We start from the raw sequence: 13,360 nt of genomic DNA, 5'->3' as shown, positions 1-13,360 counted from the left end.
TCATCCATGGAAATTCGTGAAAAGTTTGTAGCAATAAAAAGTAACCGCATCCTTCAATTTTAACATCTCATCCATGAGAATTCACGAATAATTTGTAGCAAACGTTTCCAATTTTAATATGTCTATCGACGTCTACGAGAATTCGTGAATAGTTTGTAACAAATATAAAAAATATCGTGCATCCTTCAATTTTAATATTTCGTCCATTTGTGAATAAGTTGTAACAAGTATAAAAAATCGTATCTTCCAATTTTAATATTTCGTTCATGAGAATTCGTGAATAGGTTATAGTATAAAAGTATAAAAAATCCCATGCATCTTCCAATTTTAATATTTCTTTCATGAGATCATTCATAGTTTGCAGCAAGCATAAATAATGCGTCCACCAATTTTAATATCTCCATCGATTTTTATCCACGAAAATCCGTGAACAGTGTATAAAAAGTATCGTGCATCCACCAATTTTAATCCTTGGATCTATGAAAATCGATGGAAAAAGACGTTCACAAGCAAGATAAAAAATATCGTGCAATTTTAATATTTCGTTCGAGACGAAATTCGTATTTCAGCTTCCGATCTCGTAATATCTCAATGGATTTATATATATATTCCATCGATCGAGAATTCGCTGAAATCCCTTAAACGGATCGCACGATCGATAATTAATTACTCATTCGTATCGCGGCCAATAGCGCGCAACGTTAATATATTCATAATTGGAAAGCTGTCGAGGCGTCACGTGGCCCCGCGAATATATCGATATCGGTAAAATAATTTGTATGCGCGGCTCTGGAATCTCTAGATTCTAATCGGCGAGCGGGGGAGGGAGGTGAACGTCGGTTTAGCGTGTTTCTGTCGACGTCACGCCGCCTTATCACAATAGCCGACCCGGCTTTCCATATTGGCCTCGCATAAATCCGATCATGCATCTCCGATTCCGATCTCAACGGCCGGCCGCCATTAGTTACCAACAGACTTACAATGTTCGTCCTCCCCCTTCCTCCCGTTGGAACGGTGCTTTACCGCGTCGTCGATCGTCCTCGTCGATTTCCTCGACGATTATATACTCCCGCCGCAAATATCATCCTCCTTCCTCGTCCCTCTTCTCCTTTTTCTTTCGCCACTCTTCCGCTTCCTGTCCCGTGGAATATTTCCTCCCATCTTTTTCCCTCCTGTCACCTTCCTTGGAAACGCTGCCTATTTTCTATTCTGCGCGTTCCTCCCTCCTTCTCTCGCGGAATTATTATTGCAATACTCGTCTTTTTGCACACTCGTTCGATCTCTCGTACGCGCGGAAAAATTTTAATCGATTTGCTCGATTCTTACGTACGTTGTTGACGTTGAGGAAATTATCACGCGATGATAATCGGTAAAAAGTTTCCTTCCATGCAAAATGAGAAGAGAGAGATTGATTCTTCTCGTCGCCGGGGAAAAATATTCAATCGTTTGGTTGAGCGTCGAAGCCATTTACTCGCTCCGAGTCCCCCTTTTTTTTCCTCTCTCTCCTCGACACGCTCGCCCCTACTTAACGCTTATTCCACAACAGCCCCCAGGTCGACGACTCATCCCGTATCATCCCCTTATTCCACTCCGTCTCTAACCCTCCGAAAATCCTGACCAATGGCGCTTCGTCCTAAAGGGGATACCATTGTCGATCCGACCAATCGTCGCGTCACTCGTATCACGCACGCATGCAAGAATCGACGCGTTTACACGCGTTTATTCTTCTTTCTTCTCTCTCTCTCTCTCTCTCTTCTTTTTTTTTATCTCTTCGGTTGGCTCGTCTCATCCTTCTTTGTCGACGGGGATAGTCTCTCTTTATAATGCATATCAATTTGCGCCTAATGGGTGACACCGTTTCCAACGGGTCGCATCTGCGGATTAATAGGAACGTTACTTATATATATATACCAGACGGTTTTTCAACTCCCCCACGCGATCATTGATCACTGATGGATAATGAAATGGAAGATTGGACCGATCGATAGTAAAATTTCTTTGATAATTAAAAAGGTGGGAAGAAAATGGAACGAATATTATTTATATAACGTTTCATCGGAAGATATTTTATTTCGAAATAATTTACAATCGACGGAGGATCGATTAATTAAGAATCGTGTCTTTTTAATAATCACTTCAACGAAACTCTTTCATCTTTCCATCTTTCTTATTTCCATTAAGTCGGGAATTATAATCTAATTTCACTTTGATAAAAACACTCTCCGGAGGGACAGGGGAGGGGAGTACATCTTGGATCGTCGAGCGTAAAAACAGAGAGAAAATCTTTGGAATAACTTTGCTCGCTTGTTGTTAAAGTTGCGAACAAACTTCTGAATACTTTGTCTGAAGCTTCTTAAGGGAACGTCTCTTCAGGAAACTTTTTCATCGTATCATCATCCATTAGTTTTCCTCGAGCATCGGTCAGAATTCACTGACGAGAAACTATTTCTTATTCTATACTTTTTATCACTATATATATATACTTTTTTTCAACGAAATTTGACGGTAATTACGTGACTCGACGCTGCTTCTCCCGTTCACCTCGTTCGGATTGTTGCGCAACCATCATTGTTGAATAAGCGCGAGGCAAAATATTTGTCCGAGCTGTTTCCACGATAAACAACGAGAAAGAAAAAAAGAAAGAAAAAGAGAGAAAAAGAAAGAACAAAGAATCAGCAGCGTCGAACTCGCTTTTGTGTGCGCAGTCGCGGCGGAGAAGAGAATGAAAGAAGGGCGGAGGGCGAGGGCAATAAAGGGGCATCGTGAGCGTACACGCGCGTGAAACGGGGAACGCCTGGAAACAAAGCGTGAAGCCATGCGTGCGAGCGTTTTTTGAAAATGCCAATTTATTTCGAAAAGAAGGGGGGGGGAGTCGGAAGAGGGCCACCGAACGACGCGCCAACTAAATGAATTTTAATTGATTTCTCTCCTCGCACAGTCGGGACCCTAATCTTCCAGGTCCCGCCACGATGATGCAACAACGTCCCGCCTGTATATCGAAATTTCGATCGAATCTCCTCCTTCTCCCCCTCCCCCGTTCGAGTCGAATATAAATTGGAAAAATTCCTTCTTTTCAATCGAGAGTGTAACTTCAGGCAGAGATATTTCAATTAATATATCACACGTTTATACGAAAGAATTTGGTCTCAGGTAAAAGATGTTTGGAATTCGAAAACTTTGGAAGGAAAAAAGTCGATGGAAAAAATATCCTTGTATATATGGGATTTGACGAGAGATGACGGATCGATCGAGAGGCGATCGATGCGCAGGGGATTCGGTCCGCGTTGGACGGACACGCGGATTGAATTGCAAGATTGGAAATAGGAATGCACGACGCTCGTAGGAGAGCTCGTCGAACGATGCAGGCGTGAAATTCGTGCGAACGGAAATAGCGTGGTAACGTTAGCGCGGTTGAAATATGCGATCAGAAGCGATACAATATTGCGCTCCCCTCCCCCCTTCCCGGGACCCTTAATTGAATTCTCCCTTGCGGCGTTCGCGGTGGTCGTTAAAGAACCCGCAACAGAGTTCATCGTACGAAAACTCGTGAACTTTGATACTTTGCACCAACCTTATATTGTACATTGCGTATACAGTATACGGAGAAGAATTTCACAGATTCCTCCTCCAATCTCTCCACGTTAATCCTCGAGAAGCTTGAGAAGCAGATTATTGCGGTCGGATTTTTCAAGATTCTGATAATAGCGAGAAATTTCATTATTCGTTTTTAGCAATCGGTTTGAAATATTCTCGTCTGAGAACACGAAAGGGTTGAAAACAAACACGCGACACGATCGAACGTCCCCTCCCGTGTATAGTAACCATGGAAAATCCCCATAGCTGTAACTCGAAACAAGTTGTATAATCAATTAACGACGACAGCCAAGCGACAGATGTAGCCGCTAATGGATTCACTCGGTCCCCGTGATTTCACGAGGTGGGATTCGTTGGCGAGACGACGAGTATATCCTCCTCCTGTGAGGAGATAGGGATAAAATTGAAGAAGAGAAAAAGAAAGGAAGGAAGGAAGGAAGGAAGGGAAGAACAGTACTACGACACGGTGTTTCGTGGTAACGGACGATTGGACAATAAAACTACGAGGTGAAATTAGTAGTGACTGTCCAGAAAGGAATCTCGTAACAGCAGCCGGTCCGTGAGAGAGAAAGATCCGTGCGACTGGGTGGACGCCTGGCGTCTGTCCGTCGGGCCCCGGGATAGCCAATGGGACGACTCGTGTCACGACCGTTTCACGTGTATATATGCGCGCGTATATACGTGTAGATACATTGTCGAGGGACGGGCGGGCATAAAACGGCACAATATATGGGCCGGTAATTTCTTAATTGCGCCCCGAAAAATTCTTGTCATCGTAAACAGCCGGTTGATTATATTGAAACGAGTGGAGGCGCCGGGGGCGTTCTCGTTTCGGATGTAACGAAGGCCAGAAAGAGTGGACGGAGAGAGGAGAGGGAAGGGCGATAGTCACGGCCCTGGCCGTTCATTCGGCGCGTCTCCAACGGTTATAATCCTTTCGGAGTAACGATTTCCCTTTATCCTCTATTGTCCTTTTTTCCGTACTCCTCCCGCGCGACGATCTTGAGATTGGAACTCGATCTCCTTACTTATACAGATACTTTTCTTGGCGAAAACTCGAAAACCTCGCTCCCCTTGGAAAGAACGGGGGGAGGCGAACGCGTAACACTGTTAGGAAGAGCAACGAAGCAAGGTGTACACTCACCGGTGTGCGTCCTCTTGTGAATTTTCAAGTTCTCGGATCTCGCGAAGACTTTGCCGCATCCGGGGAACGGGCAGGGGAAGGGTTTCTCGCCGGTGTGCACCCTTATGTGATTGACGAGCTTGTACTTGGCCTTGAAGGCCCTGCCGTTACGCGAGCATCCCTGCCAGAAGCACGCGTGCGTGGTGCACTCGGGACCGCCCACGTGCTCCACGGTGAGATGCGTCACGATGTCGTGGAGGGAGTTGAAGAGTTTGCCGCAAAGCTTCCTTCCGGGACCGGGCGCGTCCTGGTCGACCCACATGCAGGACATCTCTTGCCTCTGGCCGCCGCCGATCCCACCGGCCCCGCCGGCCCCGCCGCCGCCGCCGCCGCCACCTCCGCTCCCGTTGCTCCTCATGTACCTGAGGAACGCGCCGTGGGGATGATGGCTCGGATGGGTGACGGCCGAGTGCTGCTGGTGGTGGATCGAGGCCGGCGTCAAATGGGGGGCGGCCAGGTACTGGTGGTGAGGGGGTAGCCTCGAGTCCTGGGGATAGTGGCCGGGATAGTGGCCGGCCGCCAGGGGATGCTGGCTCGGATGATGGGAGAATTGCTGCATGGTGGCCGCCGTCCCGTCGTGGTGGAGCGGCGTGAACAGTCCGAGCCCGCTCTCGGGCGTGGTTGGATTCGCGGTCGCGTTGAACTCGTGCTCGCGGCGCAGGAGGAAGTCGCGGGCCGCGTAGCCGGGATGATGGCTCATGTGGTGGCCCATGTGGGGCGCCATGTGGGACGCCGGATGGGGGTGGTGAGGGGGATATCCTTGGGGGTGGAAGTGGTGGTGCTGTTGGGACGGGGCGTCGCCCGGTGCCGGTTGGACACCTGTGCCGGCGTCCGTTGATCCAGCGGTGCCGCCGCCACCGCTGGGCGACAGCTTGATGCCGAGGTTGGCGAGGTGGTGCGGATGCGAGGACACGCCGTCCAGGAACGCGTTCATCATCCTGATCCTGATTTTTTCTTCTCTCCGGCCCTCTCGGTCAGTTGAGAAACGAGATCATGTCTCGGATTGACGGGGTCGCTCGAAGATACTCGCGCTCGAGATACGTCGCTCGATTGTCGATCGTCGGCCGGCAAGCAGAATCGTATCACACCACTGTACTACTACGCGTCGTAAGATTGCGCACAAGTCCATCCGCGACCTCACTCTGCACTCGTTCGAATTCGTCTCTCGTTTCCCTCGACGTCCATCCGTCTGTATCTTTCGTTTCCTCCCTTGTTCTCTCTTGTTGTTCTTTCCTTCGTTCTCACTCAGAGTAGATTACTAACCGCGGTAATTACTCCGAGTAACGGTGAAGCGAAGAATTCGAAATTTTCGAAATGATTCTTCTCCGATGTGTCGCGTTGCTTTCGAAAACGACACGACACTCGAGTTGAACCGCAACACCGTCAGTCTGTCCGCGCTCGAGCCACGTTTTTCATCGACCACTAGGACACCCAAACGATTCTCGATGCACGTTTGGAAAAGACGACTAGCACGACTGTGACGATGACGCCCGTGACGATGATGCGCACGAAGGAGACGAGGAAAACGCGTCTTGGAGCATCGAGGGTGAAAGATCCGTAGCGTTCCTTGCTGCGTTCACAGCGGGACTGAGAGGTCGGCACTGGGCTCCCGCCGAGGAGCAACTCGGCCGATTTCGGCGTTTACGAACCTGTGCCCTCTCTCTTTCTCCCGTCCATCCCTTCCTCTCTTTCTCTCTCTCTCTGCCTGCTCGCCAGCTAACCCCCCTCGCCCCGCGCCCCCCCCCCCGTCCTCCCCGCGTACCCCCTCCCTCTCGCCCTCTCGCTCCGGCACGTGGAAACGGGCGCGCGGCCGGCCCGCTTGGAAACACCCCCTACCCCCACCCAAGGCCACCCGTTGCACCCGTCGATGCGATCGCAAGCTCGGCCAGTGGCGGCCGCTCCCCGCCTGATACCAGCGCTCCATTGGCGACTATGGCACCACTGCCAATTGGAGACCCGTTTCCCGGCCGGGCCTCTCGCCAATCTAACCGGTTTCCATGGGCGGGAAACGCGGCAAGGCGCATGTCGGAACTCCGCCTTTTCATGCACGCCTCTCGCGGAAGGATGGCCCAAGGGGGCGGGCGGGGGACCCATTCCCCTCGATCTCGATCGTCCTCCGCGCCTAGATCCTTCTCCCCTCCCTCCCAGTTTCCCGAGTTTCTCGCCCCGATCTCTCCGAATCCCGCTTGCTCCGGATCCGTGTCTCTCTCTCTCCGAGGGACAACGAGGGATTAGTCAGGTAGCTCCTCCGTCTCGAACCCTTTCTTTTAAATTTTCTCTCCGGCGGAGGATTTAATTCGGGGAGGATCGATCGAGTTTCGAAGATAATTAAAGATTGCTAGCTAATATGATGGATCTTTTCCGCGTCCTCCGCGCGTAGATTCTCCCCTCCCTCCCAGTTTCTCGAGTTTTTCGCGCCGACCTCCGAATCCCGCTTGCTCCAAATCCAGTGTCTCTCCAAGGGACAGCAAAGGATTAGTCAGGTAGCTTCTCCGTCTCGAACCCTTTCTTTTAAATTTTCTCTCCGGCGGAGGATTTAATTCGGGGAGGATCGATCGAGTTTCGAAGATAATTAAAGATTGCTAGCTAATATGATGGATCTTTTCCACGTCCTCCACGCGTAGATCCTCCCCTCCCTCCCAGTTTCCCGAATTTTTCGCGCGGACCTCCGAATCTTGCTTGCTCCGTGTCTCTTAAGGGACAACGAAGGATTAGTCAGGTAGCTTCTCCGTCTCGAACCCTTTCTTTTAAATTTTCTGTCCGGCGGAGGATTTAATTCGGGGAGGATCGAATCGGATCGATCGAGTTTCGAAGATAATTAAAGATTGCTAACACGATGGATCTTTACTGCGAGAGATCCTTCGAATCCAATCGATCCAGAAATGAGCGAAACGTTATCCACCTAAGCCGAAACCGGCTAACGAGGATTAACTTTTCTCGATCCCTCGCGTTCCTCTCGACCATTCATCTCTCGACACCTTTCACAATATTTTCCAACCGAGCGTATGCATCCCCTCTTCTTCCTAATTCCGCCGCTTTTTCTTCACTTCTGCGGGGGTAGGGTAGGCAAGATCCGCGGAGTGGCTTTCGTACAGCCGGAAAATATTGTAATATCCCGGTCGGGGAAGTCGGGTACGAGTCACGCGAGCCACTCGTTTATACGTTATAAATTATCAAGGTGGAGGAACTCCCTCCGCGGCTTTAATAAAATTTGCATGCACGCGTAATCACGGGCCGACCGGTTAACCGCCCCTTTCCTTCTCCGCTTTGCTTATCCAATTAACCGAGTTTACTTAACCGCGTCGCGGGCGTCGATTAATTACAGACCGGTGTTTTCCTCTCGCTTCCGGGTGACCGTTGATATCCGACGCGGAAGATATCTCTTGCGTGCACTGTTGCCCCGAGGGCAAGGTTGATTTAGAAGCAGCTCGTCGATTATTCCGCGAGAGAAATTTCTTCGACGTTCTTCAACGTTGCCTCGACACCCGCGGAATATTTTTCTTCGCGCCGCGAAGACGAGATTAAACTCGATCGTGATATTTTTGTCATAAAGTGGAAAGTGTTAATAACGGTATCAGAAATAATAAATTATTACGATGGTTAGATAGAAAGCTAATTTCACAAGGATTATAATGAATGAAGAAAATTAAACAAATCCTGGTATTCTTCGACCAAACCTAACGGATCTCGTTTGTCTGTTAATAAATAAATTTAAAATGGATTGCAAAAAGATTTCCAGATCGATTTTTGAATCCGAAATTTATCGGATCGAAAGAGATTTCGATCGTGGACGCGTGATAAGGAGACGGAAGATCATAAGATCGGAATGATTTTTAAGATCTTCCTTCTCCTGGACGATTTAGTTTTAGTCGTACGTTTCCTCGGGAAGAGATTGAAAGGTTAAAGAAATTAAAAAAAATAAATTATTTCGCACTAGTTTTATAGAAATAATAAAATGTTACTTTTGCTTGGTTACCTGCTTTTGATGACTCATTTACCAAAACTATGGTTAAACGTTCGAATAAATCTCTTGACCAGTGAAACAAAATCGTAGATGGATGTGGTTAATTTGCGAAAACACATTCCTGAACAATCGAACTTCTTGTGCCTGCTGCGACGTGAACCTATAAATCATTTGTCAATTATCATTAAAACGTAATCTAGAAATCGTTCCAACATGTTTTTAAGAACAGAATTAAAGACTTACTCGGCAGGCGATCTGGAACGGAGAGAAAGAAATGTTAATTTTCGTTTTCAATTCTTCGTATCTTCATATACTTCGAACAAAAATGTACGCACAAAAATCGAAAAATCGATTCGAAACAGCACAAGGTGTTGTGTATTTAACGACTATATTTAACATAAAATTTGCACATATTCGAAAATTTAGACGGAAGATTCGGTTAAATTTCGTGGCGCGCCGTATCATTCGGATATATTAACGAAGCTTAATCATCCGCGTGAGTAATGCACACGCATCGAGCGTTTAACAGGGTGCCTCATTGTCGCGGGAAAAAATGGCGTCCCATTATGTCCGTAATGGTGCACGGTGGCTGACTATTCGATATTAATAACTATCATAAAGGCTGACTCGTGGCTTCCTCGGTGCACTTAGGAGGTACATCTGAATGATGCTTTCCATCCACCTTCTGTCGCTTACTAACAGCACGACCCGTTCTTGCAGACCGCACATCGATCCTTTCTCTCTCTCTCTCTCCTTTGCCTCTGCACGATCGTCCACGATCGACTTTGTCCGCTGACCATTTTCAACCGAATTCAGGGATCATTTTTATCGACCTGTCCCCACGACCTGTCCATTCCCACCATGTGATCGATCGAGGATATAACGGAATTGGCGCACGCTTTCGCCAATCGCTAATCGAATATTGTCAAATATTTTTCCAAGCAATCTTATTATTATATCCTTCCTTTCCAAGTCGTACAAACGTAACCAATCCTATGTGACGTCATCTAACTCTGTGGATTCGTAAAATTCGGATTGTATCGATCAATTTTTCCAAGGAATCTTATTATATATATATCCTTCCTTTCGAAGTCGTACAAACGTAACCAATCCTTTGTAACGTCATCTCCTAACTCTGTGGATTCGTAAAATTCGGATTGTAAAGTATCGATCAATTTTTCCAAGGAATCTTATTATATATATATCCTTCCTTTCGAAGTCGTACTTACAAACGTAACCAATCCTATGTGACGTCATCTCTTAACTCTGTGGATTCGTAAAATTCGGATTGTAAAATATCGATCAATTTTTCCAAGGAATATATCCTTCCTTTCGAAGTCGTACAAACGTAACCAATCCTATGTGACGTTATCTCCTAACTCTGATTCGTAAAATTTGGATTGTATCGATCAATTTTTCCAAGGAATCTTATTATATATATCTTTCCTTTCGAAGTCGTACTTACAAACGTAACCAATCCTATGTGACGTCATTTCTTAACTCTGTGGATTCGTAAAATTCGGATTGTAAAGTATCGATCAATTTTTCCAAGGAATCTTATTTTATATATATATATATATATATATATATATATATATATATATCTTTCCTTTCGAAGTCGTTCAACGATCGTTGGATGGATTTAGTCTATCGTTACTCCAAACGTAACTCGTCTCTAATTATCCTATGTGATAATTCTTATCTCTTAGTGGATTCGTAAAATATATATATCGTTCAATTTTTCCAAGGAATCGGTCAACGATCGTCTATCGTGCACTCCAAACGTAATCAACGTCATCTCCAATCCTATGTGACAATTTCTATCTCGATAAATTCGTAAAATTCGGATTGTAAAGTATCGTACAATTTTTCCAAGGAATCTTATTCACGTTCAACGATCGTTAGATGGATTTAATCTATCCTAACTCAAATCATCTCCAATCCTATGTGACAATTCCTATCTCGATGGATTCGTAAAATTCAGATCGTAAATACGTATCGACGAGCCATCATTTCTTAGGATCGATATTTAAAAATTTACACCCGCTGTCGAGTCGATGTGTTCCTTCATCCGGATGAATGATACGCGGGATGGATGCGCAAAGTTTCTCCAACTTTTCAACATCGGAACGGGATTACACGCGCGGATTATTAACGATCCCTCGACGGACGGTATTGGCGAGCACACACGTCGGCCATCAATCTAAGGGTCCGCGATAGAACTTTCATCGCTGGAGTACGGTTACAGGCGAAACGCGAACGCGACGACGTGACGACGCGATCGTTGGCCGAACGAACGAGGGCCATCGACGAAGGCCAGACATTGTTTTCATTCGTTCATCGGTCACGCTCCCCGTGCACTCGTTTAATTAATCGTTAATTGCGGGATCATGAGTATATATATGAGTTGGTATTATCGTGCAGTTATGCTCAACTCCCGTTAACTTTTTTTAATCGAAAAGTTGTGAATAAATCGTGAAATTGTTGATCGAACAATTTTTCGATGAATGGGATATCGAGAAACGGTGTTGTTGGGATCTCGTGGGATCTTTTTTTAAACGTTTGTAAATAATAATTATAGTATATAATAGGTTTTTTCTTTCCTTATTTCTTTCGTGAAATATCAGAGAAACGTAGATGATCTGAGATTACGCGTTCAAGATTTATTTCCCATTAATTCTTGTAATTTCAATCCTTTCCCTCATGAATTACAACCCGCTTCCGGATGTAACGCGTATGAACACGTAAAAAACAAGCTCGGCCAGTCAATTTATTTGTTCCTCGATGCGTGAATACGCGAATGCACGAACAGCTGCATTCGTATTTTGCGCGAAAATCCGTGTATATAATTGGGAACGTTGCTGAAATTTATAAAGACTGGGGTAAAGAAATTTGTTTTGAAGGAGAGAGAATAAAAAAAAAAAACAACGATTCCTGCTTTTTCTACATCATACAGGACTAAAGAGAAACCGACACGCAAAAGCTTGTAGATGCCGGTTAGATGGGATGATAAAAAAAAAAAAAGAAAAGAGAAAAAAAGAAAAAAAAGATCCGACTCCTAGATCTTGTCTGAAAAGTCATTAGAGATACGATGATCTGTCGGCCAGGCCATAATAGCCTGTTCTACACTTCCTCTTGGCAACTTCTTCAATTTTCTTTTACCATTTGTTTTCTTAAAATTTAAATCCAACCGAAGGAGAAGCGGTAATTACGCGTGAAAACTTCTTCTTGGAGTTGAGATAAATCGTGAAAGAGTAGAATTAGTGATATGATATCTATGAAACTCAAGCTTGAACACTTTTGTTTCGACATAATTCTGTTTCAATTTTTCTTCCTTCGATAAAATTTGATTTGAGAATTTTTTAATTTCCATTAAGAATAGAAATATTATCAAGATATGGATATCTATGGTATCTTAAATAACAGAGAATTAATTAACGCTCTGTCACGCATACATACGTAATACGACAATAATAAAAATTAGACTTGTCCTCCACACGAAAACGCATTCACATGGCGAAACAAAACAAAAAAAAAAAAAGAGATGGAAAGAAAAACGGATAATTATAAATATGCGAACACGAGAGCAGGATCAAAGGGAGAAGAAGCGGCTCTCGAGATTGGATGACAAAGTTGTGGGCGGCTCGAGGTGGCTGACGAGATAAGATTTGTACGAGCGATGCGAGCCACTAGATAAGGATCGAGATATTACGTTATCTGCGAGAAGAGATCTCCGACAGAAATATTAAGGAAAAAGCCGGTGGGCCGCTCGAAACGGAAAAAAAATGAAAAATCTCTGGGATATGATAATAAAATTTATTTTATTTTTTCCCTCCCTCCCGCGCAGCCTCGTCATTCTTGGTCGAACGAACCGTGAAGAGAAGAACGGAGAGGAAAACCGAGAGCGAGCGGCCAGTCTTGCGAACGCGTCCCAAACACGTCGGGAACAATGAAATATCTCCTCTCATTTTCCAGGAACGCAGAAGAGAAATTGGTCGTCGAACGGAACATTTGTCCGACTCCTCTTCGACAGATTCTTCGTTCCTCTTTTTCTCTTCGTTTGTTCGTTGTTCGGGATGGAGCGGGGGGAGGGGAGGGGGTAGTTCTTGTTGTTTCCTTTTCTTGTGTCGTTACACGCTGTTGATAAATTTTTTTACGGTGGACGAAAGTAGAAACGACAAGGCAGAAGTGGGGATCGTTTAACGTTTCGAGCGAAGCCGTACGATTCGATCTCGAGGATAGGAAAAATCGTAGAAAGGGAGGGGGAGGGGGAGGACGTGACGCGTTAGAGGGACGAAGGAAGTTGTCGCCGGTGTTGGAGCCGATGTTCTTGGAGAGAGAAACGAAAGGGGTTCTGGCATCTAAAACAAACTCTTACCCCCAGCAGCCTTTATCCGCCGTATTTTTCGCTGACAACCTCCTTCTAGCGGCTTGATTTACGACTCGCGTCCTCCTCGAGGACGTTGGGCGAGGAACAGGGTGAACAGAGAGAGATTGGAAAAAATAAAAGAGAAGGAGGAGGAGGAGGAGGAGAGACGAAGGCGAGGAGGAAAACCGTTTTTGGGAAGCATTAATATTTATAGTTGGCCGCGTCACGCGGCATAATTTTACGAGAGAAT

The 13,360-nt window shown here is 45.7% G+C and overlaps 2 protein-coding genes across 6 annotated transcripts in view; one reads left to right on the top strand and one right to left on the bottom strand.

Annotated features, from left to right (window-relative positions):
* The window catches only part of LOC100578824 (zinc finger protein ZIC 4), a 31,367-nt gene extending 24,899 nt beyond the window's left edge, over positions 1-6,468 (bottom strand). The window contains exon 1 of the mRNA XM_003250427.4: positions 4,739-6,468. Coding sequence (XP_003250475.1) covers positions 4,739-5,714 — 976 coding nt within the window. The 5' untranslated portion in view covers positions 5,715-6,468. The remainder of the gene's footprint in view (positions 1-4,738) is intronic.
* The window catches only part of LOC100577759, a 123,362-nt gene that overhangs the window by 64,242 nt on the left and 45,760 nt on the right, over positions 1-13,360 (top strand). The window lies entirely within an intron of this gene.

Source organism: Apis mellifera, linkage group LG10, assembly GCF_003254395.2.
Source record: "Apis mellifera strain DH4 linkage group LG10, Amel_HAv3.1, whole genome shotgun sequence".
Classification (NCBI taxonomy): domain Eukaryota; kingdom Metazoa; phylum Arthropoda; class Insecta; order Hymenoptera; family Apidae; genus Apis; species Apis mellifera.
Note: the sequence above shows the minus strand (reverse complement) of the source record. Positions and strands in the feature narration are given on the sequence as shown.